Genomic DNA, 24072 nt, shown 5'->3' with positions numbered 1-24072 from the left:
ATACCTTCAAAAACTGGAAGAGCAAAACTGCCCTTTTGGACCTGAATGTATTCTTCTAGAGATAAAATTTTTCTGGCTTAAAAATCCCAATGAACATAAATTTCTACTAGACTAAAAATAGGTTGTTTTTTTTTTTTTTGGAATTAGGGAGCTACCTCTTTCAAAAGACACAGACAGGGTTAAAACTGACTGTGAGAACAACCTACATACTGGATTTCTAAATCATGACATTTTTAAATATGTTTTGTATACAAATTGGTTTTATACTTCAAGGCTTCACTGCTCCTATTCAGGTGCTCTGCATATTGCAGAGCTCCGTAAGCTCATACTAAATTATCCTTTCTGCTGTCTGAGCCTGTATTCCTTCAATGGCCACTGTCTATGAACTATGTGCACATGACTAGCTCCATGTATGTATCCCTTCCCTGGGCACCTGCTTTTCTCTGGATGCTTCCCACACGCCCCTGTCTCTTGCCTCCATGGCAGGAGGCAGTGGGCAGGTGTTACTCAGTGGGAGCAGCTTGTTCCAGATTTTCTGTGGTCTCACCTGTCAGCTGTAACCATAGACTGGCTTGCTTGTCCTTCCCTTCCCGTGGTCTTCTGCCTTGCACATGCAGATGGATAGTGGCCCTTCTTCTCAGCCTGGTTTTCCAGGCTTCCTACACTTTTTCAACAAAATAGAGGAAAATAGCGGAAGGGGTTTTCTGGAGTCATGCCCATTGGCTCAGCCTGCAATAGGGATGTGATTTAGTTTTGTTATGGGCATATGTCAACATCTCTGTCAAATTAGAGGGGTTTTGTATGGCAGAGTTCACACTGCCTTTGTGCCAGCTGTGGGAAGCAGCAACAGTGGAAGTGCCAGCTGGTCTCCACAGATACTGCCTATGAACACAGTATTTTAAAGCTGATTTTGGTATCTCCAGTGCCACTAAACTCTGGCCTAAAATGCCCGCAGTTTCTTAAGCAAGACCATTGAGTCCAGCTGAGCTGACTCCTTAAGCAAGCATGGTATTTTATAAATAGTATATTTTGAGGGACAGCAATTACCCATGCATCATCACAACATGGCAGGCATTGGAGCATCTCCAGCAGCTTACAGAGACTAAATATGACAAATAAACATCACAAGTGATGAAGCTAGTGAGTAGCATGCTGGAACTGAGGGATACTCTCTCTGCCCCATCAGGATGAGAGCCAGGAAGGGTTCCCAGGCTCCAGCTCAGTGCAACATTTCACTATATGCTCACCTTTAATATAAAATGTTTTCCCTGCCAAAGCAAAAGGGACAGGCTTAAGTCTTCTCACAAGTACATAATGTTCCTATTTCCACAGAATGGTGTACATGATCCTTGATCTGTATCCAGGATCGTCCTTTACTAGAGGTATTCATAAGTAAAGCAATGTTCTGAGAGTAACAGTTGTATACTTACCTGCTTTTTTTAGATATATATAATTTGGAATTTAAAAGAAGACACAACCAGCTACAAAGAATAAAGTGAGAATCATACCAGAGCATTTTGCTGTTGAAGGATTACAGCAGAGATGCTCTTCAAAACAGAGCATGAAACACAGCTGGTGAAATAATTTCTGACAATTAGCCCATCAGCAAAGGGAAAATTTATTGTAGATAGCATTGCTATTTATAATTATCCATTGCAATTGTTAATGATCTCATTAGAAGGAAATCTGTTGTAATCTCTCAAGAGAGGAACACCAAAGAGTTCAGTTTTGGTACTCAGTCACCTTCCTCTGAAAGCATGACTTTGTAGTGCCAATGGGACAGTATTGACATCTGTTTGCTGCTTTCTTCTTTCACTGAAAGTGGAGTTACCTTCGATTTAGTTTCCTTTATGAAAGTATTGTGATAGTCTTTGGATTTCTCAGCTTTGTTTGTTAGGCTGCCTCTTCTGTTCTGCAGTTGGTCACACTACCCCTGTATCCTCAGGCACAGCGTCCCTTGTTATATGGCATTATCTTTGTTTTCTTCTTGAAACAAAGACAATTCTTCACAGTGTTTACAACTGAAGTACCTTAATGTCAGATTGAATGGTTCACATTTTTTATCACTTTTAATGCAAGTAATAATTAACATAATTGTCTTCAGAAGTGAGTCTCAGCACCCACCCAGGACTTCTTCTGTAGCAAGCAAGGTTGAGTTGGTTAAAGCACATTTGTACAAATCTCTGTTAAAATTAAAACTGTTGTTATCACTGAAAGGAAAAGCCCAGGAGGTTGCTGGCTGGTCTCTGCAGGTAGAGATTGTGGCTTTTGCTTTGTCAGAGCACAGCTGTGAAATCCATTTCATCCCCCTGAAGCTGGAGCAGTGAGCCCATGGCTCAGCCCATCCTGGGTTGCTGCTTCAGCCACTTGGACTGAACTTTTAAATAACATAAATGAATGATTAATCTGATTTCTCAACATGTCGTGCCAAGCTCTCTAGTAGCTCTAGGATATTCTGTCAAGCCAAAGGTGTGTTTTTAGCCTGACTCTGTGCTGTGTATACTGTCATAGTAGGCACTTACTGAGACCAATCTTCTTTGTTTACAGATGAGGTCTTGTCAGAAAACTTTTTGGACTACAAGAACCGTGGCGTCAATGGCTCTCACCGGGGTCAAATTATTTGGAAGATTGATGCCAGCTCTTACTTTGTGGAGCGTAAGTATTTTTCCAATTCTGCTATGATTTAATTCAATCACTCCAGAACAGTAATTCAGCTATTACTGTTGCTTTTATGATGTTCTTATGCCCAAAATGTGCCTTAGAAAAGGCCAAAAATGTTACCAAAATCGCTGAATGTGTTGATAGAAACGGAAGCACTTGATGGAATAGTAACCTACAGTTTTTGCAAACAAATTTAGTGGGCATTGACTTAATTACTTTTAATACAGTTCTGAATATGTGTTTTACTCAATTTGCTATTATTTGCACTAATGAGCTGCATTAACTTTAATATGGTTTTAAGGAAACCAGGAAGTCAGGGACATAATGTCTTTCCAGGAAGAATCACGTTGGCTTTTAATTGAAAAACTTCATGGTGCATCTGGCTTCTAACAGACTCAGGTGAATTCAGAAGTTGAAAGGGTCAAGTTCTGATTAATCTACACTAATAAAAGTGTAACTATGTGTAGTTGCAGCAAGATACATTGAATTCAAATTAATTGTTCCTCATTATATTAATATTTTATCCAGGGCATTTGATACAATGCAGTATAAAACTTTTCCATCATAGCAGTGAAAATACTGAAACACTGGATTGGCTTCTGAAAAGTGCTAGGTTCCTTATACAGCAAGTCAATTTTTCCAGCCCTGACGGTCACATCTCCCTGACTATTCAAATCCTTCCTCTTTTCCATGAGATTTACCTTGTGTTAGTGTAAATGCAATTTATGATCGTCTTTGGATAGAAATAAGGTACTCAAAATACTGGACTGAAATCTATAGCAAAACATCTGTGATGGAAGAGCCACATATATCCTTGAGGAGTTAAGCATGAAGAAGGGTAGCATGAAGCAATTTCAGTTTTACAATTGAACTGCATATTCCCAATGATCTGCCTTAGCCTCCTGGACAAAATTCAGAAGTTTGGTAAAAGCATTTTTAAATTGCTTGACAGGTATATCTGTCTAAGAGTGTCTATATTTGAGAGCAGTCAAAGGAATCTTTGATATAACCTATATTTTAAAGGATTTGTAAAGGACATGAGTTGTGCTTGTCCAATCTATGACTTAGATCTTAAATATCTGGTATCTGCAAGGGTGTTGCATGCAATCATTTTACAGCTGCTCAGTCCTAGAAGCAGATTCTCTCTTTGCAGTATGAAGTATTGCTGCTGATCTGTAATTCCTAGTATTAAACTGAGAATGTTGTTCTAAAGAATTTATGGACCTGCTGAAATGTCTGCAGGACATACAGGATGTTTATATCCTGTGTTTTGAAAAATACATGGGTGGAAAACTACTTAACATATAAGAACACGGGGTTTTTTCCGTTATCCTGGTTTTGGGGCAGAAATTCATTGCAGGATCTAACTTTTGAGGCAGGCTCTACTTTGCAGAGGCTTTGAGCCATGGTTACAAATTCATGGAACTGATCATATTTTCTTTTAGCTGTTAAAGAACTGTGGGAAGGAGTAAAATATCCCAGACTGGGTGTTTGATACCTTGGATTATTGAGGAAGGGCAGAATTGTGATGAGACTGCTGGTAGCTTCCTTGGCTAATCCACAATGCAAAACAAAGAGGCAACATGAAAAGTGCTTAGGAGAAAGCCTCTTTAAGGAGGGCCACTTTTCATTAAAGGCTCAAATGCACAATGAATTATGTCAGCTTAATAGGTTGCCCCCATTAGCAGAGACACAGAAGCTGTTGTTAATTGATTGCATGTACATTCTTCACTTGCCCTACTGTAAGAAAATGCAAATTAGCGTAACCATCCTTCATTGATGCTTGGATCTAAGTTGTACTGCACCATAGCTGGGCAGCCCATGCTTGATGAGTTGCTGCCTCTTGGTAATTTGTTATACTCCAACCATTAGGTTGTGTGCATCAGCCCTGAGATTTTGTACCAGTGTGCTCATCAAGGACAAATCATTGCCCTGTCCAGAATTAAAATAGGAGAAAATGAAGTAGGCAGTAGTAAATAACAGCACGTGCAGATACTCTGAGAGCTACTTGACTACTCAAGTGGAAAGTTAAAGCAGTGAAGTATGTTGATGTATGCTGGTTTTATATATCTAAAGGCCTATTTGAGCATTCCTGCCCATTGCTGAGACTTACATATGAAAACACACAGCTTTGCAGATGATTAAATGTTATGTTAAAAACTGCAGTGTCTGAAAACCTTGTGTATTTTCTATCCATAGAGGATGATGTAAACCGTCTTCCTTCAGACTTTTATTTTTTTAGACAGAGATCATATCTCCCTTTTATGTTGCATAGCATAACATTTGCAGGGATCAGAGAGATACTGGTTATCAAAATAAAACTCACCCAAGAAATGTAGCTAAGATGTGGTAATTTATTTTCAAGGTATCCATATTGTTTTCCCATACACTGTTAAAATCCCCTTAACTTACTATTGATTGGAGTCTTCCTGATTATGGCATTAATTCTCAAAAAAACAGAGTAGCTAACTTACAAAGGCAGCTCTTCATTTCTGCTTTTGCCTTTCCTGTAACTATTCATACTTTGATATCTTTTTACCACATGAGTCAATAGTGACTATCAACACATTGCTTCAGAAAATATTATGGTATAAATTGTAGTCTTTGTCCTGGAGCTATAATAAAGGGGAGATCAGTGTATCGCCAAATAAAGAATTAGCCTTACATAGAGAACTTAATTTTTTCAAGAATTTTAGGCACCCCAGGCAGATTAGTTTATACCCTGGCCTTGAAATATTAAAGGTTAAATATTTTTGGTGGTGCTATTGTGTGAGGCTTATTATAGGGAGACCATGGGAATTATCCTGGCCAACCTCAGAAGCCAAAATTTTTTTGTTGTCAGTTAGACTGTAGGACTCCTCACAGCTTGTTTTTGTACCACATTTAAGGAAATTACCCTTATGCTGTGAACAGCCAGCCATCTGACAGCTTGCAAATAAATCTTTGAGCCTCTTTTTATTAAAGAGCTTTGTGGAGCAACTTGAAAAATCAGAGATATCCAAGACTAGCCGATTTGAAACTGTGTAACTCCTATTAATAGGCAAAAAAGCATTAGAAAAGAGGTCAAGTATATAGAGGGTTATTACTCATTTCTATATTTTGACCATGGAGCCATATATAATATGCTTAGGAGCATTTTGTTCAAATGCATAATATTCCACAGTCATTTATCCTTGCTTTCCTGCATTTTTTGAAAGTTAACAAGCAAATGAAATATGATGCTCTAATTATGTAACCTGTAGTCATTACACATAAACCCACTCTTTAGGTACTTAGCAGATTGCTGACATCTTATCACTGTAAATAGTAGCTTGCATGCAATGGGCAGGGACCTGGAATAGGAATGAGTGAAGGGAAGAGCCTCTGAAAGTCATTTTCTTCATGGCAGCAGATTATCACAATGAAATCTATCAAACACAGTTTTAATGATAGTTACTGGCCAAATCAACCAACCTACAGGACCACAGTAGAGAGGAATTGTGCACGTGGTCAGAAGAAACTAGTAATATATTGTGAGATATTTGTAAAAGTGCACAAGGAGTGGAGAGCACAAAGGAAGACGCGAAAATAAATTTCAAACATTTTCTTCCTTAATTGCACTTCTTTTATAAAACTGAAATTCTACAATTTCAGATGCTGCTCTGTTGTTGAAGCTATACTTTCATGCTATTCTCAGTGGATTGCCCGGTCAGAATCTCTAAGGGTTCTTCTTTCAGGTATAATTTAAATCTCACCAGTTAAGAAAATGCTTTCTGTGAGATCAACGAAAAAGCAAAATTGTTTACTCCTTTTGGAACATGCTTCTATGTTTGGGAGTATTCGGGCAAAATATGTGTTGCTTTTGAATTTGCTAATAGCCTGATTTAGACCATCTACAAAGCCCTGTCAGTTTTCAAAACACAGATAATTCCTTAATATGTACCTGTGCAGCATTTTCAGATGCCACAGACATTTAAAGCTTGTATTTGTTTTAGCAATCTACTTTTTCCCCTTGAAAAGGACGAGTGCCTTTCCCAGAGAAGGGTATGCCTTTCCACTTTGCGTGTCACCAACTTGCAACATAATGTTGCCAGATAGATACGTAATTGGTACGAGTCAGAGAGGGAATTGCTTCCAAATGCCAGCAGAACAGAATTCACCTCCTATTAATACCCAGCAAACAAAAAGCCCTAACAGCTGAAGAGGCAGTGTTGTACTACAGCCAGTTTTGCAATTCTGCAGCAGTCTGGCAATTTGGGTTTTTCTGACAAGTCAGTGATGAACAGTAACCACCCACCGTGGGCATGAACTGGTCAGAGTTTGAGGGGAGGAAGGAGGATGAAGAGAGGCTCTGTGACACTAGGGATGTGAGCCTTGCGTTAAGGCTTGGAGGGCATTGCAGTGAAAGAACCAGCCTATAATGGATTTTCCAGGAAAGGAAATGCGCTCCGCTGCACTGCAATTTCTGGCACGTTTTTTGGTTTACACAGCAATATGGAGTGAGGGTATCCAAGAGACCATTGCACCGAGGTGGGTTGCAGCAGTATCCTATAAACATTGTATCAAACTAGCATATCCTTACAATTATGAGTAATGTTTTGAAGCTATTCAGAATTGCACTGAAGATAGCTAGATAGCTGGTTCCCCTCCTAATCTACAGGCCTCTCTAAAGATGGTTCACTACCTGACAACTAGAACCACTTCCAAGGGTAACCAGTCATCTGTGTTGCATTTTTATTTGAACACTTATGGAGCAGTTTGGTTAAATTTGTTGCTGTTGCTGTGGCTGAATTTTTAATAACAAAGATGAATCTCAGGCCCTTGCAGAAAAGAGAAAAAACACTAATTTATTCCTATTGGCTAGAAGGGAAATAATGGTAAAAAAAGATGCAACTTTAATCAGATATCTGAGAAATCCTGGTACATCTTCAGATAGAAGATGTATATTCTGTGTTACGGTCTATATGTGCTGTATATGTGTGCAGTTATGGAGTACATACAGAAATGTCCTCAAACTGACAATTAGCACTTTTATCTGGGGCTCTCCCTAGAAAATTTATCTTTAGAAAGCTGATATAAAGGCTGCCTTCAAAGTACAAATAATTGAAGGATGTTCCAGCCTTGAATATTTCCAAATAAATGAGGCACATTCATGTCAATAAAAGCTTTAATGAAGCCAGAGTATTTACAAATTTTTCCTTTTTATGGACAGATTGTTGACAAGTCCAGCCCACTAAAGTAATTTCCTGTCTCCATTTTCATTACCACAATGTCTCTCAAATAATACACTCTTCACTTCATGAAAAGAGCGCATGAGAAGCAAAATATAGATAATGCTGTTGAAGTCTAGCCTGATATAACTTTTTTCATGACCTGCAGTCATGCTGCATGACTTTTACCTTCATGAGTCCACAGACAGTAAAAACTGGAGCAATACAGAAGCATCTTCAATGGTGTGAGGAAGATTTAGAAGCAAAACAGTTAAAGGTGTCAGGGCAAAAAAACCAGATATGCAGTAATAAGTGAGATGTGCCCCCAAAGGTGTAACTATTGCAGTGGAAGACAATGTTTGGTTGTCTTCCACCCTGCACACAGTTTTTAAATTCCTTGTACATTTCCTCAGCCTGTTATCCTGATTGTAGTTTAATACTCATACTTAAGCCAAGCTTAGCTTTGGGAAGTTGAGCACAGTCTGAAACCAGATGTTGAGATTCCTTAAAAACCCTGCACTTGGGATCCTTTGGTCAGCCCTTTAATCTTTGCTTTTCTTGCATTTTTTGTCAGTTCTCCTTTTACAAAGTCTGTCTGTGCCTGGATTGTTGGCAGCAGCCTATCATAAATGGAAATGTGGGTCAATCCAGCCAAGGCACTAGTCAGCCATTTCTCAGCTTCTGGCATGGTTTCACTCCAGTATGGTTAACCAAGAGACTTGTCTGCAGATTGTGTTTTTCTTGGTCTTTCTCTCCCTTTCCACAACTTGTTTTGACACTTGGAGACATTTTGTTTGTTGTGTGGAGATCACAGCTGTTTGTGTTTTCATTTGCACACAGGGAAAAAGATGTCTGTGTTGTGGCATCTATGCTTGGTGACACTGTGCTGGGGCACCTGGCTGGTCCCCACACTACCTACCCCATGCTTTTCATGGCTGTGCTTAAAGAAATTACAAGGACTTTGCTTGGGCAAAGCTAAGACAGAAATGAGAGTTTTGATAGGTTGGTAATAGGAATTTCAGAAAGCTTTGAATGAGAAATAATGCCTGATTTTAGGCATGGTTGTCAGAGCAAGTCTTTCTTCACTAAGCCCTGGTTCCCTGTCACAGAGACCACAGCTTACTTGAACTCTTCCTGGCCACTTAAAACAAGCACAGACATTGTATTAATGCTTCAGAGGCTGGACATCAATTAATTCCCAAAGAAGTGGTCAAGAAAGTGCAGTAACATTTAACTGAAGTTTTAGTTCAAGTCTGGAGGAATCTAATTATAGATTCCAAATTATAGGTGCCAAATTTTGAAAATATGGATTCACATATATGTTCATTCAGGTCTTGCAGCAGTATCCTCAGCCACATTGTACTGGCTTTGAGTTCAGAACTCCTGCATATGTCATGTGTTTTGTGTTTCACCTTTGGTACCAACCAGTATACCACTGAGCCTATCATGCCCTTGAGGAAATGAAGAGAGATTCCTGAAATGCAGGAGTGCAGCTAGTAGCTGTATTTTTCTCATCTAACCCAGTGTTTGATAAATGTGTGAACCGATAGCTGTTGTTTTGCTGCTCTTAACTTTGGCTGTGTGGCATTCTGCACGACGGCTGCTGAAATCACGTGATTTATTATAATGGATCACTGTAACTTAGATAGCGTTATTGTGTAATTGATAATCTTTCTGCTATCGACAGTGAAAGATTACGGTGTCACCTCCAACTCACAAATCAGTTAGTCTTTGCCACTGTTAAATGCTTCTGGAAAGTTTTTCCAGATTATGCTGTCTAGGGATTTGGCAGAATTGCTCTGGAAGACAGATCTCCTCTCTTTGCTCAATTGTACCCTATGCTCCCCCCTTGGATATTTCATGGGGTGTGTTTCTGAAGTTGCTGCAAGCCAAGTGAGATGCCACTGAATTCTGTAAGAATTGCTTGCATGCAGCCCATGTGCCATCAGACCCAGAACCCTATGTGGACCACCACGCACAGATTGCCTGATGCAGGCTTTGGCTCCTGTGGTTTTATTTTTGTGGAAAAACAGGAGACAAGTGCAATGGAACTGTAATTGGAAGGGTATCAGCACAGGCATCAGGTCATATTTATTCCAAAAGAGTGTCAAGATACTGAGCTTTGTTTCAGTTTTCTTAATAAATAAATCATAATGTAAAAGTACTGCATTCAGTATATCAGTGTTAATAATTTACCATTTCTAATTTTGGAGACTTTTACGGTTGTGGGTTTTTTTGGTAATCCTATTAAAGCATACCATGAAAGTAATGGATCAAAACAGAACTGGAAGCCTAAGTATTAAAGATAGTATTTTCTCAGTTTATGCAGGCAGACAGTTTTCTTCACATCTTCATGCTTTCTTTTAGAAATACTCTTAAATATCTCTCTGCAGTGGTGAAGCATCTCAAAGGCTCTTCTTAGATGTCCAGTGGGACATTGGAAAATCTCAGTAGAAAGGAGATAAATCCCTTCACCTAATTCAGAAACTGGTTTGTAACCCTATGTTATTGCTATCTTGTTGCTTGATTTCAGGCAGCCACTATGTTTCTTATGCCTTCTGGTAGTTATGGCAATATTTATACAATTCATACAACAGTGTTTGGATCGTTTTATTAGACAGACAAAACTTTGCTTTCCATGAGGAAGGCAGAGTTATATCTTTGGTGTACTGCTATAGTAACTCCTCCTGCTTCTGAAATAGTGTACCTGTGATGCAGGAAACCTTTTGATAATTGATTTTTCTCATTAACTACCCAGTAAATCTAGCCCTGTTGTTACCTTACTCTTGATCCAAGGTTTCTTGCTGTAGGGACTGCCAGATGTCAAGAGCATCATCTATACTCAGAATAGACTTTCTCAGAGAGTGGAAGGGATGAATTTAGCAGAGATGAATTACGGTATCCTTGCAGGGTTTAAACACTTCTGCCTAGCAGAAACATCTTTCTGCAAGGTCTTTGATACTGATAATAGGATCTTAAAGGCCTCAGACAAATAGTATTGTATATTTTGGAACACTTCTCCAACCCTTTCAATACTTTAGATGTTCATTTTACTCAATCAATAGCAGGTATAATTTCCTCCATGTCTCAGTGCTAATAGCTTTTTACAATTAAAAAACAAAGCAAAACACTACCAACCTTGAAATAGATAGTTTTACCGTAATTGTTGACTTATTTAAATTTACATAAGGATGTTTCTTTCTGACTTTTCCTTTCCTTAAATTATCTATGTTAATTTCCTTATGCATTCTCTCATTAAATGTTGTCCTGCCTGTGGATTTTTTTCCAAATCTCCTTCACCAAAAACACTCACTGCTACATTGAGACCTCTAAGAGTAGACAGCAGTGTTTATTCCAAGCCCTTCCTTTTCCCTGGCAGCAGAGCTTGTGTGCCTGGCAGGTACTTGGTCACTTCTGAAGCAGTAGGAAGCAGAGATGTGGGGAAGTGACTTGTTTACTCCCCTGGGGTGAGCTGTCATAGCTCACTTTTAGCTCTAGACTCACTCCTGAGAGTAAGAGCTACAGATCTGATTGCTTCTCACTCTGGGGCCATTTTAAGGCAGCTTTCCATTCTTAGGCTGCATGTACTGATAGTCTTGCTTCCTCTTAGTGGCCCCTTCACACTGTAATAAGGATATTTATACCATTGTTCAATGGTCTTGGGTTGTCTTGTCAGAGCAGGTTGCTCGAGATCCTGTATGACCCTAAATGTAAATGTGTCTTAGGCCCCAAATCTAAAAGTAGAAAGTCGTATTTAATTTTCAAAGACGATCTTTTTCTATGCCTCTCAGTTTTGTTTTTATTCCTGACCCACTTCTTTTTCATGTCTGGGATACTTTACAAGTTCAACAATGGTTTCCTCTCGCTGGAAGATCCAAAGAGGAAATATTTAAAAAAACGTAAAAATGGCATCTTTTTTAAGAGAAAATAATTTACACCATAAGAAACAATATTGATTTTGATTGTAAAGTACATTGCTGCAATGTTCCAAACATGAAGTGTAGCTGGAGTTCGAAATAAGATGAGTAATGCATGTGTATCAGAGTTTGAGCTGTGAATATGGTTGTTGGAATTTGCCAATAGACACAGACATCTGGATGGCAGAAGTTCAAAACCAGCAAAGTAGGAAGTGCAAACACAAGGGTGAAAAAGGACTCTGAATAAATGTGCAATCGTTTTGATTTAGATGAGTACCAGAGAGCTTTCCCAGGCAGCTCCTAGGCAAGAGCTGTAGGCTTCTGAGGGTCCCACTCAGCAGTCAGATTCTGGGAGGGGAAGCAGCTTTTGGTGTAGCCTGCACCTTGTGGACATCTCTCTTCCCTGTCTCTGGCTTAAAAAAAATCCATCTACAAACAGAAAAGTTTCTTAATACTGCCAATGTCTAACACAGGTATTACAGATGTGTGAATGAAGTTCTATTTCTCTTTTCTACTCCATTCAAGTAAACCTACATTTGGAACGCTTCAAGGTCTATCATAGGCTTGCAGAAATTTAAGTCTTGGTTTGTCTTCCTACTTCTGCAAGCTGCTGAGCTTCCTGAAGGTAAAATATCACTTCATAATCTGGTGGCCCTGGTTGCTCCAGAGATACCTGGCAAGTCACAAAAACAGGCATGTGATTAATCACCCTGGTTTTCCAGGCAACACTCAGACAGCAGATTTGCCAAAAGTGATTGCCTACAATGAATTAGAGTAGTCTGCCTGCTTGATTGCTAGACAAGATCTGGGGGTGAAATTATGTATTTAAAACAGAATACAAGTGCAATAGTAGGATTTTGTTTTACAAGTAGGAATTTTCCTTGCCTCCTGAAGTGTATTAGCTAACACTTGTTTTTACCTTTGCACCTCCACAGTATGTGTTAGCCTGAGACCTCCAAGAAGTGTCTTTATTTTGGTCCTGTTATTAAAGGTGTTCACCTGAGGTGGAATGAGTCAGCCATGCTCACTTAGAGAACACCAAGAAAAAATATTTTCTTTCTTTGGTTTGTCACTGTGGTATCTTATGGTCATGGGGAGAGACAAAACTCTTTCCTTCCCTCCACTTGCTAGGATTTCTTGATTTACATACAAGTGATTTTTGTAATTAGCATGCATCTGGATTCAGGCTTTTCCTGTTTACAGGATATTATGGTAAGCTTTATTAGCTTCCTGTGAAGAATCCTAAATCCTCATGGCTAATAGAGACACTATTTTCCCTCTGTAAGCAGCATGGAATCTTATGCATGGCATGTCAAAAATTAGTAATATATTTTAATACCAGTATACTTTAATTTTATCCTTGATTTTCTTCTTTTACCTGTCTCCTCTTTATATTTTGGAGAGCTCACCATGTATGTGTTTTGTTTTAAGGTGAAAATGTAAAAGAAAAGGTATATAGTGATAAGTTGGATTGTAGGGGCTCAGTTCAGGAACGGCCACAGCAGAGTCAGGTGGGTGCTTAAGATGGTGCTACCTGAGTTAGTTTTCTGTGCTGGCACTCAGTCAGAAGTCATCTTTCACCACCACACCATTTTTGGAGTGGCTGATTTGTAATCAGTTTTAATTACTGGATTGTTTTCTCCAAGCCTGGTAGTTCAGATCATCTCTGTGTGCTGTTCCTAAAGGCCCTGGTATGTTGGTAGGCTAGCTAATGCAAGCAAACATTTAGGGCTAAATCAGCTGATATTACATAGAAACTTAAAATGTCAGGGGTCAGTTTTGAGAAAGCCTCTGACTTGGGTTTTTTGTTTATCACATTCTGGTGCAGGGGCAATTTTTATGTGAGTTTATGCAGCTTTTCTATTCAAATTTTTCTTTAACATTTGAGGGAAAGGAAATGAAACGTAGCCAGGAGGTGTCTCAGCTGCGAGTATGTTGATTTCCTTTGCTGTAGAGTAGGAGGCAGTGGAGCAGAGATCAACCAAATTTCACACAATTTCTACCTCAGAAAGGTAGAAGGTTCATAGACAGAGTCAATTCAAACTAAAATCTTAGTTTAAAGCCTTATCCTGGAAACTTCTGCCAGCTTTCAACTGTGTTGCAAAAGATAGTCCTTTTTTGAAAATGTTGGCAAGACTGTCAGTACTGTTTGTTAAGTGCCCCTTGTAGCAGACTGTCAGTACTGTTTGTTAAGTCCCCCTGAGTAGCAGAGCAAAGCTCTTTTGGCCCTAGTGGGCTGTGCTGTGTGTGTCACACAACACCATCACATGGGGAAGGCACAGGGATTCAACCAGTGTTGGTTTGTGCTGTGTATGTCTTTCAGCAGGTGTGAGCAGCCATCCAGAAGGGATTTCCAGATGTTACCTAGAACATCTCTTTCAAAAGATCCCATCTCTGGTTGTATCAGAAAGACTTAGCAATGATCAGAACAGCAAGAAGTGTGACAATGCACACATGTCATAATGTACACCTGTGTCTTCCAGTGGGATTTGAGCTAATTCACATTGTATTACAACAGGAACAGGCTTAACAAAGACACAAATTAAGCAGGAAAAGACACTTGGTCTCTCTGAGCAGCTCAGTGGACAGCAGTATCTAAAGTTCTCCAGAATTCAGAGAATGAAATCCTGTCCTGCTGTAGTCAAGGGAACTAGATGTTAATTTAAAAAGTATAAAGATTTAGCCAGAAGTGTCAGAATTTGCCGTTTAAATTATTAGCTCTTTCCCCAGTATATATTTATGTAAAAGCATGAAAATTTAATATAGTTCCCTTTTTCTGTTTGCATTTTTACAAGAAGAAAAAGTAACTAAATAAATTGCTAGTGGTATGAGTTTTTTATGATAGTTTAAGGCCAGCAGATGGGTGTCTTCTAACTGAGGTGTGAAACCATGAAAACTGGGTTAATAATGAACCCCTGACACAGCCTTAGCAGTAGCACTGCTAGCAGGCACTTCTGTAATTACTTCTTCTCTATGAAGTGTGCTGAGCTTCTACAACAAATTTAAGAATCTCATATTGTGCTTTCTTCTGTTAGAAAATGATTCAGTGAAAGCCTTTTATATATATATATATAATATGTACACAGATAAAAGTTTCTGCCTATGAACTAGCCCGTCTACATTTTGTTCGGTTTGGAAAATAGAATCTGGTTTTGCTTTAGCAGATCTATTTCATTTTCCAAATTTCATAAATTTGTTGCATTTGAGATGCAATGAAATGCCAAGTAATACTTCTGACATACATAAATTATTTTTTAGCTGTCCTATGCATGATATGTGCTGTGGAATATAAGTCCAGTTGGTAGAGTGTTTAGCAGATCTCACCTGGATATTTTCAAACAGAGGGATTGCAGGAGCTTTAGAAATATTTTTGAGAAGGGCAGCAGGACTGAGTGACATGTGGATGTGCAAGGAACAGATTACAGCTGAGATGTCTGTTTCCTTTGGAAGGAAATTGAGAAGAGGTAGGTGTGGTCTCTGTCCACTGAGATCCCACTGAGTGGGAGTTTTACTGTTGGCTTTAACAAGATGAATCAGACTTTTGACAGCTAGTGAGGAAGAGGAGTGCAGTCTAGATGCTGGGAAATATTTAAAAGGATAAAGATTTGTAAGCAGTTTCTGTCGAGCTGTGAAATAAAAGTTACTTAGTCCTTCAGAACACTTTAATTTTAGAAACTACATCTTGTCAAGATTGACATAAAGACTCCTGCATGCTGGCAGCTGACTCAAAGTAGCATCTGCCAGCCTTCTCTTAGGTCATGACTGTCAATTTATGGTAGGTACATTCTCCAAGCCAGCAGAGAGGTTGAAAAATGAACCATCAAAACTGTGAAAGAACAATACTGAAAATACTTCTGCCTCTTTTGGAATCTTATGGGGGTACTCAGCAGCTGGAGGTCCACAACAGCACTATACAGATGGACAATGTACATCTTGCTTCCTTTGTCAGACCAAACTGACATGGTAAAAAATTCATATTTTATGCTGGTCTTTTGTTGGAGGTAAATTTGTTCATCTTCAGAACCTGCTTGAGACTTCAGATTTGGAATACAACTGTACTAGTATAGGATTTCTAATTGAAAACTAAGAGGCTGAGTATTTTGCGTGCATGAACTACGATGGATCCTTTTGTTTATATGAGGTGATGTCAGTTCACAGCAAGTGAGTTTGTTTTGGTTTTCAGACTAGAAATTCCCAGAGGTATCGGGGGAAGAAAACAAACCTACAGGGCAATCTATTGCAAACCCATCCTGAAATCGTTATCTCCCTTCTTAAAAATGAAATCTCAGACCAGGAGGAGAGCTTATTCCTCTCCTGTGGTCTCAAAACTTCGTTCTTGGCTCTGTTTAATACCCTTTCTTTTTCTGCTCTCAATACTGCCAAAAAAAGACATGTTTGCTGGTGATAATTACTAAGAATAATACTAGCTCCCAAAATATGTTTTGTGTAGATTCTGTTTTGACCTGGTGAGTGAAATTAAACATGTCACCTGCAAATACTTTGTATGAGCTTCTTGGCATTGTGAGCTGTGTTTTAAAACGACAGACTACAGAATCATGGATGGGGTGTGGCCTGGCTGTGTTTTTGAGCCTCTCAGCAAAAGAGGTTGGTTTCAAGAGACAGTTACAGCTAAAATTCCCCCGATGGTGGTGAAACCCCACTGGAAGATGTAAAGGAGGTTTTTGGTTACTGCAACTGCAGTACATTAGGTAGAAAGAGTAGACCAAGCTTGTGTAGCAGTGCATCTGTTACTGTTTTTGCATTAGTTGTCCATGACCATTTTCTATACTTCCATAGTAGTTTTTCCCTCAGTGTGCTGGCTATAAGCACCTACAGCCAGTTAGACCAGTAACTTTCAGTCTCACTTTCCTTTCCTTCATTTTTCCTTTGTCATTGCTGGGCAAGGTGCCTAATACAGTTCAAACGCCTTCCTCTCTCAGTGGGCTTTGTAATATCAGGAGTGACAGGGTTACAGACCAGAAGTTTTTAGTGTACAAATCTGTTGGTGACTTAAGGGGAAATAAGTGTAAGAGTTGAACAAACAAATACTTTAAAATAAATTGGGAATGTAAATTTCAATTTTAGTGTGACCTGACTGATTGCAGCTTAAGAAATAAGTAGAGCTAAATCCTGTGATGACCTGCTTAATCCAATCCAATCCGCTCAGATCAGTAGAGAAGTGTGTATATAGTGCCTCACCTCTGGAGAGGCATACTGACCACCTGCACTATATCCCTGTTGGGAATTTATCTGTTACTGAGCTGCTGTTTTCCCAGGTGTTAATACACTTGCTAGAGCCTCTACCAAATGTGGCCACAAGCATTGCTTTGCAGCAGAGAATACTATTCTCCTGTCCTTGAAGACTGCCATGTTTTTATGAAAGGGAAGGGTTAGCAAACACTCATATTCTTCTCTTCTTGGTCTGGGTTGCCAGAAGTATTATTTTCTTCTTGTTGTAGAGGAGGAAATTAGGTTGGGAAAGAGTGAGATTACTGCAGGAAGTCAGTGGCAGAGGTTTGAACAAAGGCCAGGTTTCCTGGTGTTGGAGCATCTCATCTGAATGCTCAGTGTGTTTCTGCCGGAGATGGCAAAGCACTGGCCCAGGTTCTGCAGGACATCTGAAATCTTCAGCCCTGCCTCAGGCAAAGGAAGGTGACATCTTTCCTACAGACTGTGAGGAAAAAACAGGGCATTTTCCTTTTCCAGTGTTGCTGCATATAGGGTATAGAATCTCTCACCTGGGGGTCAATAGAAGGCAGGACTTTTAGTGTCAAGATCAGGACTAAGTGTCATATTTTTATGTATTTAACTAGCAAATTAGGGGGAATATGTATATAAAATACAGTTATGTATAAATTAGCAATAGTGCAAGTTACAAATATGCAGGTAATTCAAAGGAAACTTATTCCAGAATTATCTTTTCTCTACTATTACTTTTTTTTCAGATGTCCTTTGCCTCAGCTTTGGATTTTGTTGAATTACTCTAAAAGCTCATTTCTAAAAAAAAGTGTTTTAAAAATAGTCTAGGTAATCTGCAGTCTGGACTGTGTAGTCACCCCACCATGTGTTGTCATTTAATAGCTGTTGGATCTTGCTCAGCCTATTGATGATTTGCACTGAGGTTCCCTTTTCACAGTGCAGCAAATCCCTTGGAAGTTAAGCATGCTGTGGCTGGAGACCTTAGCCTTGACTATGAAAAAATTAATAATATTTCCCATCTGTCACCTGTGTGACTGCAGCAATTTCAGCCTGGATGGGCTTGAGTGAGACAGGAGGTGCTGACTTTGGGATGGCAGCTCTGAAGGCTTGCAGACATTGCCAGCCCTGCCAATGGAGCAAACGTGCAGCTTGCACTGCTGGGACCCTGCACCTTCAGCAGCAGTGCAGTGCAGAGCCAGAGGGAATGCACCAGCCACCAGGCACACGCCTTCAGGGGACGGACAGGCTGGCGTCTGTGTATGGCCTTGTGATCAGTAGGAACTAACAATGATTCGGAGACCATTTTTTGCAGTCTCCCAAAGTACTTCTTGATATATTTGGCCAGAGAAGAAACCTTCTTAGTCTGCAGTAGCTCGTCTGTGTTGGTCAGGATTCTTTGTCCCCTTATTTGTTGAAATTTCCATTCCTTTTTACTCCAACATATGTTAGAAGATAGTAATTTTTTAACCTGCATAAATGCAGCATCTATGTCGTAGTAACTTTTCCCTTACAGTACCCTCTTTTTATTGCACTTGAAAACAAATGCACTCACCCAGTGTGCTCAGTATTAGATTCACTGCTCTTTTTACAGTCAGGGTATTTGATCTTGTCCTTCAACCTACTGTAACCCATTTGTAGCCCCTTCTTTTTACCAATATAAAGTGAAATACTTTTGGAATTGCTGGAATTTAAAACATTATGTTTCATTTTGTGGCTACAGCAATTTTCTTCCCTGTAAATAAATGGTGAACAGAAGTTGGTAATTTATAAAAGAAAAAAAAAGCAATGTTGAAATAGGATATTGCAGAGGGAGCTCTAAATTAAGTAGTAATAATAGGTATAATACCTCTTTCCTAGCAGCCTTTTGATCTTTTCCTTCTTGAAAATTTGTGCTTTGTCTTATAAATTCCCAGGGAAATTAACAACAGGCACCATAGCAGTGGCACCTAATCAAAAAGCTCTTATGAAAAGGAGTTTTCTAAATGGGTGAGCAGCTACACTTGGGCCATCTCAAGCAGTGGTACACAGGAGAGGAGCTCTGGTGGCACCCTTTCCAAGAAATAAGGCCAGGTTTTTGTCCACTGTACCTAGATTGCAGCATTTGCAAAAGCATCCCACTGACTTTTTTTCACCAACCAGCGTAATGGCTCAGGGCTCTGTGAGAACCAAAGGATGTGACCTTTCTCTACCAGTGGTTTCTCAGCAAATGGAAGGAAGATGGCCCTGTTACTGGAAAGCAAAGCATTTTTAAGGCTAAAAGGAGAACAGAGGAAAAGTACTCATACCTCAGCAGCATAGCTGGCACAAAGCTTTTATTCAAGGCTCATGGTTCTGAGTGGGTGAACTCAATTAATTATAAATGGTTCAGCTGTGTAAACAGGAGAAGGACTCTGTGTTGTGAAGACACAGAAGTCTCTTTTCTTCTGTTTAATTAATGCTTACAAGACCTATGAAGGTAAGTCTTTGTACTAAGAAAACCTTGAAGCACACATGTTTTTTCAGAACAACTGAACTTTGGGAAATTTTGGTCACTGGGTAATTACATTGCAGGGCTGTTAATCTCACCCTGTATTTAATACAGTCAGAAGTATTTGGTGTTAGAGTTAAATATTGTTTGTTGCTGTTCATTTCCTTTTTGTTAAGAAGGAAGAAAGTCATGTGTAAAGGAATAAAATGTTTCCAAGATGGTGAAACCAGGAACTGTTGTGCCAAAGATGTCAAGCTTCACTGCACTGTTATCATGCTGTGACTGTCTTTTGCCTTCAGTAGAGTCACAGTGCCAAAATTCAGGTGCAACTGTCCTCATTTTCTCCTCACACTGAGTTGACCTGTTACATGCCTTGCAAATAAGACCAGATAATTCCAATATGAGCATGCCCCACCTTGTGTTGCTTTGTTATACAATATCCTTGACTTTAATGCCACAGCCTGAACTACAGGCTTTCATTCTGGGCTTCTGTATTTTAAAAATTATTCTATTCTAAAACTGTCTGCAGGTAGTTCTGCTGTGAATTAGAGTCCAGAAAGGGAAGAGTTTGAATTGTCATATTTGCCATTGCGTCTTTCTTGGTACACATAAACCATTACCACCTGTCTAAGAGAGAGTCACAATAGCTCTTCTTATTCTTCTCTGTGGGCTCTTCTTTCAGTCAAAAGGAGCATTTTGATGACTTCTTTCACTTGTATTAGTGTGTTTGTACTATGACAGCAATGAGCAGTCTTTGTTGTGTGATGCGTCATTCCCTTAGTCACTCAAAATTAGTTCTTTAATTTGATGATTAGAAGTAGCAGCAGCGAAGAATAACATGCTTAGTGTAGTGAGTAACTGAAACCATTTGAGCAGTAGTAAACTGCTTCTGCAAGCACTTTGGATGTTCATTCCACCATCTTCCTAAATTGACAATTTTTTGCTTCATTTTCATGGAAATATTAGGCTAAAATGTATTTAGATAAGCATAGAGACAAGGAATATGTGGATATTGAATTATGATAAGGGTATTAAAATAGAAAAACAGTCCTTATTATGGTGTTGCAGGTAAGGATGCTAAGGTCTTGGATTCTCTTTTACATCAGGTGCAAAGGATTTTTTCTGGGTAACATTCACATCTTGTTGCTCAAGGACTTGATTGTCAGACTCTCTTTGTGTACTGCTTGTCACATGCTTGACTGACTGTAATAGCTCCCAATCAGTGAGAACGCTGAGTTTTAATATTGCATGGTCTGGCTGCTAAAAACATAAACTGTTGTTCTAAGGCATTCTTATAGTGACTGAGCAGATCTGAGAAATGTGAATAGATAGAGCTTCTGACTAGCAGAGCTGGCAGAGTAATGAGAAAGGAGGTAACAGGTAAGAGGAGCTGGGGGAAAGGTGAACACCAGGATGGTTTGTTTTGGCACTGGTCTTCAAAGGTAACTTTCTTGCGGGAAAAAAAGAAAGACTGACTCAAGGGAATGTTCTTTTCTAAGGTGAAATTCAGTTATGCTTCTCAGACTGTTTCTAAAGACCAGCTCAACAGGTGCCACAGCAGGTGCTACTAATGTAAATGAATACATGAATCGTCCCTGATTTCCTCCCTAACTGGCCAGGTTTGGAGTTGCAAGGTATCCCTTCTCATGTTGTCCTCTGCCATCACAAAGCAAGCACTGGGTAAAGTTATGGTTTATGCCTTCCTAAATACTAATTGTTGGTTATGAAGCTGATGTAATTTTCAGCTTCTATCAATCCAAAGGTACAGCCATGTTTTGAGATCAAGGAGAATGAAAACATGTTGGATGGAGAGGACCCTTTTTGAGGCACTTGGCTTCTGAAGCTCATGCATTATCTCTTGCTCACGGCTGTGCCTGAAGGCATAATCCAGTCATATGTATTTAATTAAGACTTAAACTACAATTGTCCTGATAAAAGCAAAGAGCTGATGGTTCACAGGCATCTGCTCTACAAGGCAGATATAATACCTGAAAGCCTAAAGGAGATATTGCAATAGGGGCCATTGATAAGAGTTTGCTTTATCTGGGACAACCCAGTGGCCACACATCCAAGTGAAGAGAGGGGAGAGGTCCCCAGCTGTGCCCATCCCTCCCCTCTTGTGGAGCTGTGCATTACTGTACAGAGTTTATTCTTCTGTCATCTCTGAGTCACCTTCATGGTGCCTCTGATGACACTCAGAACGAAACTCAGGGTGTCAGTGTATATTCATTTTCTGTCTGTTTATCTTGTGGTTTAATATATACTGGTGTAAATTAAAAGACAGTTAGACACTAAATTTCCAGTTCAGATTATTTTTCTGAATATCTCAGTGACTCTAATGTAGCTAAGGGGACACAACTACAGTGAAATAGATGGCTTTCTGCATAGGAGGCAGAAAGGGCTCATTTCCAGTGTACTGAAGGCAGAGATTTTTTGTCTACTGTTCAATTTTGATAAAGAACTGTTGAGTCCATTGTAACCAAGATGATGAGCCATTTTAAAACAAAAGTGTTGTTTAAAAACTTTGTTGTAATTGTTGCATTTCAGAAGTAATTTTAGATCATCTCCCTCAAAAAAGATGAACCATGTGTTAGGTGTGTTAGGTTTTGCCTGCAATGTTCATTTTCATGGAACGTGCATGAGCCCTAAGGACCAGAGAGCAAACTTTAGGCATGTCATTCAGTTGTTATGGACTCAACAATTGCACAGTTAAAGCACCTTGATGATCGCTAGTTTTTCTCAAATAAATTGCCTGCTTGCTAATGCTTATGATGAATAAGTCATCCTTCAGCTGATTTACATAAAAATATTAGATGCCTGTAGGCTCTGGAATTGCATTAAAGTCTCAGTCTTAGTTCAGGCCTTGTAATTTGCTGTTTCCAATGACTAAAATGTATCTCTAAAATAGCCTTTCCTTCTCCTGGTCAAAGACAGGTAAGTTGTTACAACCCTCTCTTTCCCAGCTCTCATTCATCCAAACTACAGTCCTTTCAGTCCTTTCTTTACCACAGTCCATAAAGGCAGAGCAGATAGATATCACTGTTGGGTTAACTGTAAATAAATAGATTAAATTCTTCCCTTTTGTGGGCTGAATCCTGCTATCTTTATGAATATGAAAGAAATAGTTCTGTTGGTTTAAATGGGATGAGAGATGACTCAGTGCCAGCAATGGTAAGGCTGTGTCCTTGTCTTTTTTCTGCCCCCAGCCCCGTCCCCCACTCCCCATCTGAAGATAATTTTAGGAGGAAATTATTATTTTCAAGATTGTGAACTGTCTGAGCAAACAAAATTTCAGGTTCACTACTCTCATTACATAATAAAATTTAAGAACTGGAGTAATAGTTGCAGAACATGTGCCGACACAAACTGCAGGTTCTCTTCCCAGCTACAAAAGGGCTAAGACAGCTTTTTATTGTAGACATTTAGCATCTTTAACTACTGCGTGGGCACTGGCATCCTTCCACTGGCCTTTCCTGTGATGGCTATCTGTGGAAGCTTTGACTAGCTCTACTCTGCCTCACTCGACCTGCCTTGATAATCTATATACCAGATGTATTGGGCACTTGATGGTACAGACTCTTGTCCATGATGAACTGGACTATCATGAAAGATGTTGGATGGCTGTAGATTTTAATGCATTCCAACTCCTGCCTGTCTGGAGAGAATTTTAGCCAGCAGATTGACCTTAGATCCCATTGCCATCCCCCTGCAGTTGCTTAATTGGGAGCTTGAATACCAGAGCCCCTGCACATGCATTGTGCTCCCCCCATAAGGCAGCTGGCAGTGCTCCTTTGTTCTAGCAAGACTGAAACTGTGCTCTGCTCCCTGCTCCCCTCAAATCCTTCTCTACTCAGACCTATGAGTACCACAAATCACAGGGGCTTCTTGTTCATCATTTGACCCAGTTTTGCTCCTGTTTCTCACCCTATGCTTGTAATACCCCCAGCCACCCACCTCTGTCTCTTCCTTCAATGGGGGCAAATTGAGAGTGGATTCATATTCTCCTCTTTCATGCTACTTGGATACTGGGGAGATACCCAGAGATGCAGTCCTCCTGCTTCCAAATGGGGCACAGCCAGGGGACCCTTAGATCTGTATTGCAGAAACAGCCTGTGGTACTGCCAGCTTGGAACATGCTCAGCACAGCTAGGATTTCCTGGGCATTTAGATAGTAAAATCAAAGATATCTCAAACTGAATTTTTTAGAGTGGCTTATAAGTTAGAGAAATTTTAATGTATTTTTACAGGAACATGAGGAGATATGGAGCAGAAATCATTATATTAACTTGGGGGATAAAAAAAAAAGGTCTTCAGAAATTTCTCATAGGTAAAAACACCATGGTTTTTCCTAATCCTCAGCTACAAGTTTCTGGATGAAATTTTCTTCTTGTGCATTTCTGTAGATACAAGGCGGATGTCCAGCACACAAAATTTTATTCCAAATGTATGTATATTTGAAAATGTAGAAGCATCTGGAAACAGGGTTTATAATGAAAACTGTCAAACAACTTTCATAATCAGCAATGCTGTTGTACTGCCTGTATGGATAAATACATAAAAGTGCTAAAATGTATAAGCACACATCCATTCCAGCTGCTTGCATTCTTTAGTAATGAAGCTTGCCAATAGTACAGCTTTT

The 24072-nt window shown here is 39.5% G+C and overlaps 1 protein-coding gene across 3 annotated transcripts in view; it reads left to right on the top strand.

Annotated features, from left to right (window-relative positions):
• The window catches only part of HECW1 (HECT, C2 and WW domain containing E3 ubiquitin protein ligase 1), a 253494-nt gene that overhangs the window by 98099 nt on the left and 131323 nt on the right, over nt 1-24072 (top strand). For all 3 annotated transcript variants that reach the window (XM_059478944.1, XM_059478926.1, XM_059478936.1), the window contains one exon: nt 2548-2655. In XM_059478944.1, the coding sequence (XP_059334927.1) occupies nt 2548-2655 (108 nt within the window). The remainder of the gene's footprint in view (nt 1-2547; nt 2656-24072) is intronic.

The sequence above is a fragment of the Ammospiza nelsoni genome, chromosome 1, assembly GCF_027579445.1.
Source record: "Ammospiza nelsoni isolate bAmmNel1 chromosome 1, bAmmNel1.pri, whole genome shotgun sequence".
NCBI classification, from domain to species: Eukaryota; Metazoa; Chordata; class Aves; order Passeriformes; family Passerellidae; genus Ammospiza; species Ammospiza nelsoni.
The sequence above is the reverse complement of the archived record's forward strand: the minus strand, read 5'-3'. Positions and strand labels throughout refer to the sequence as shown.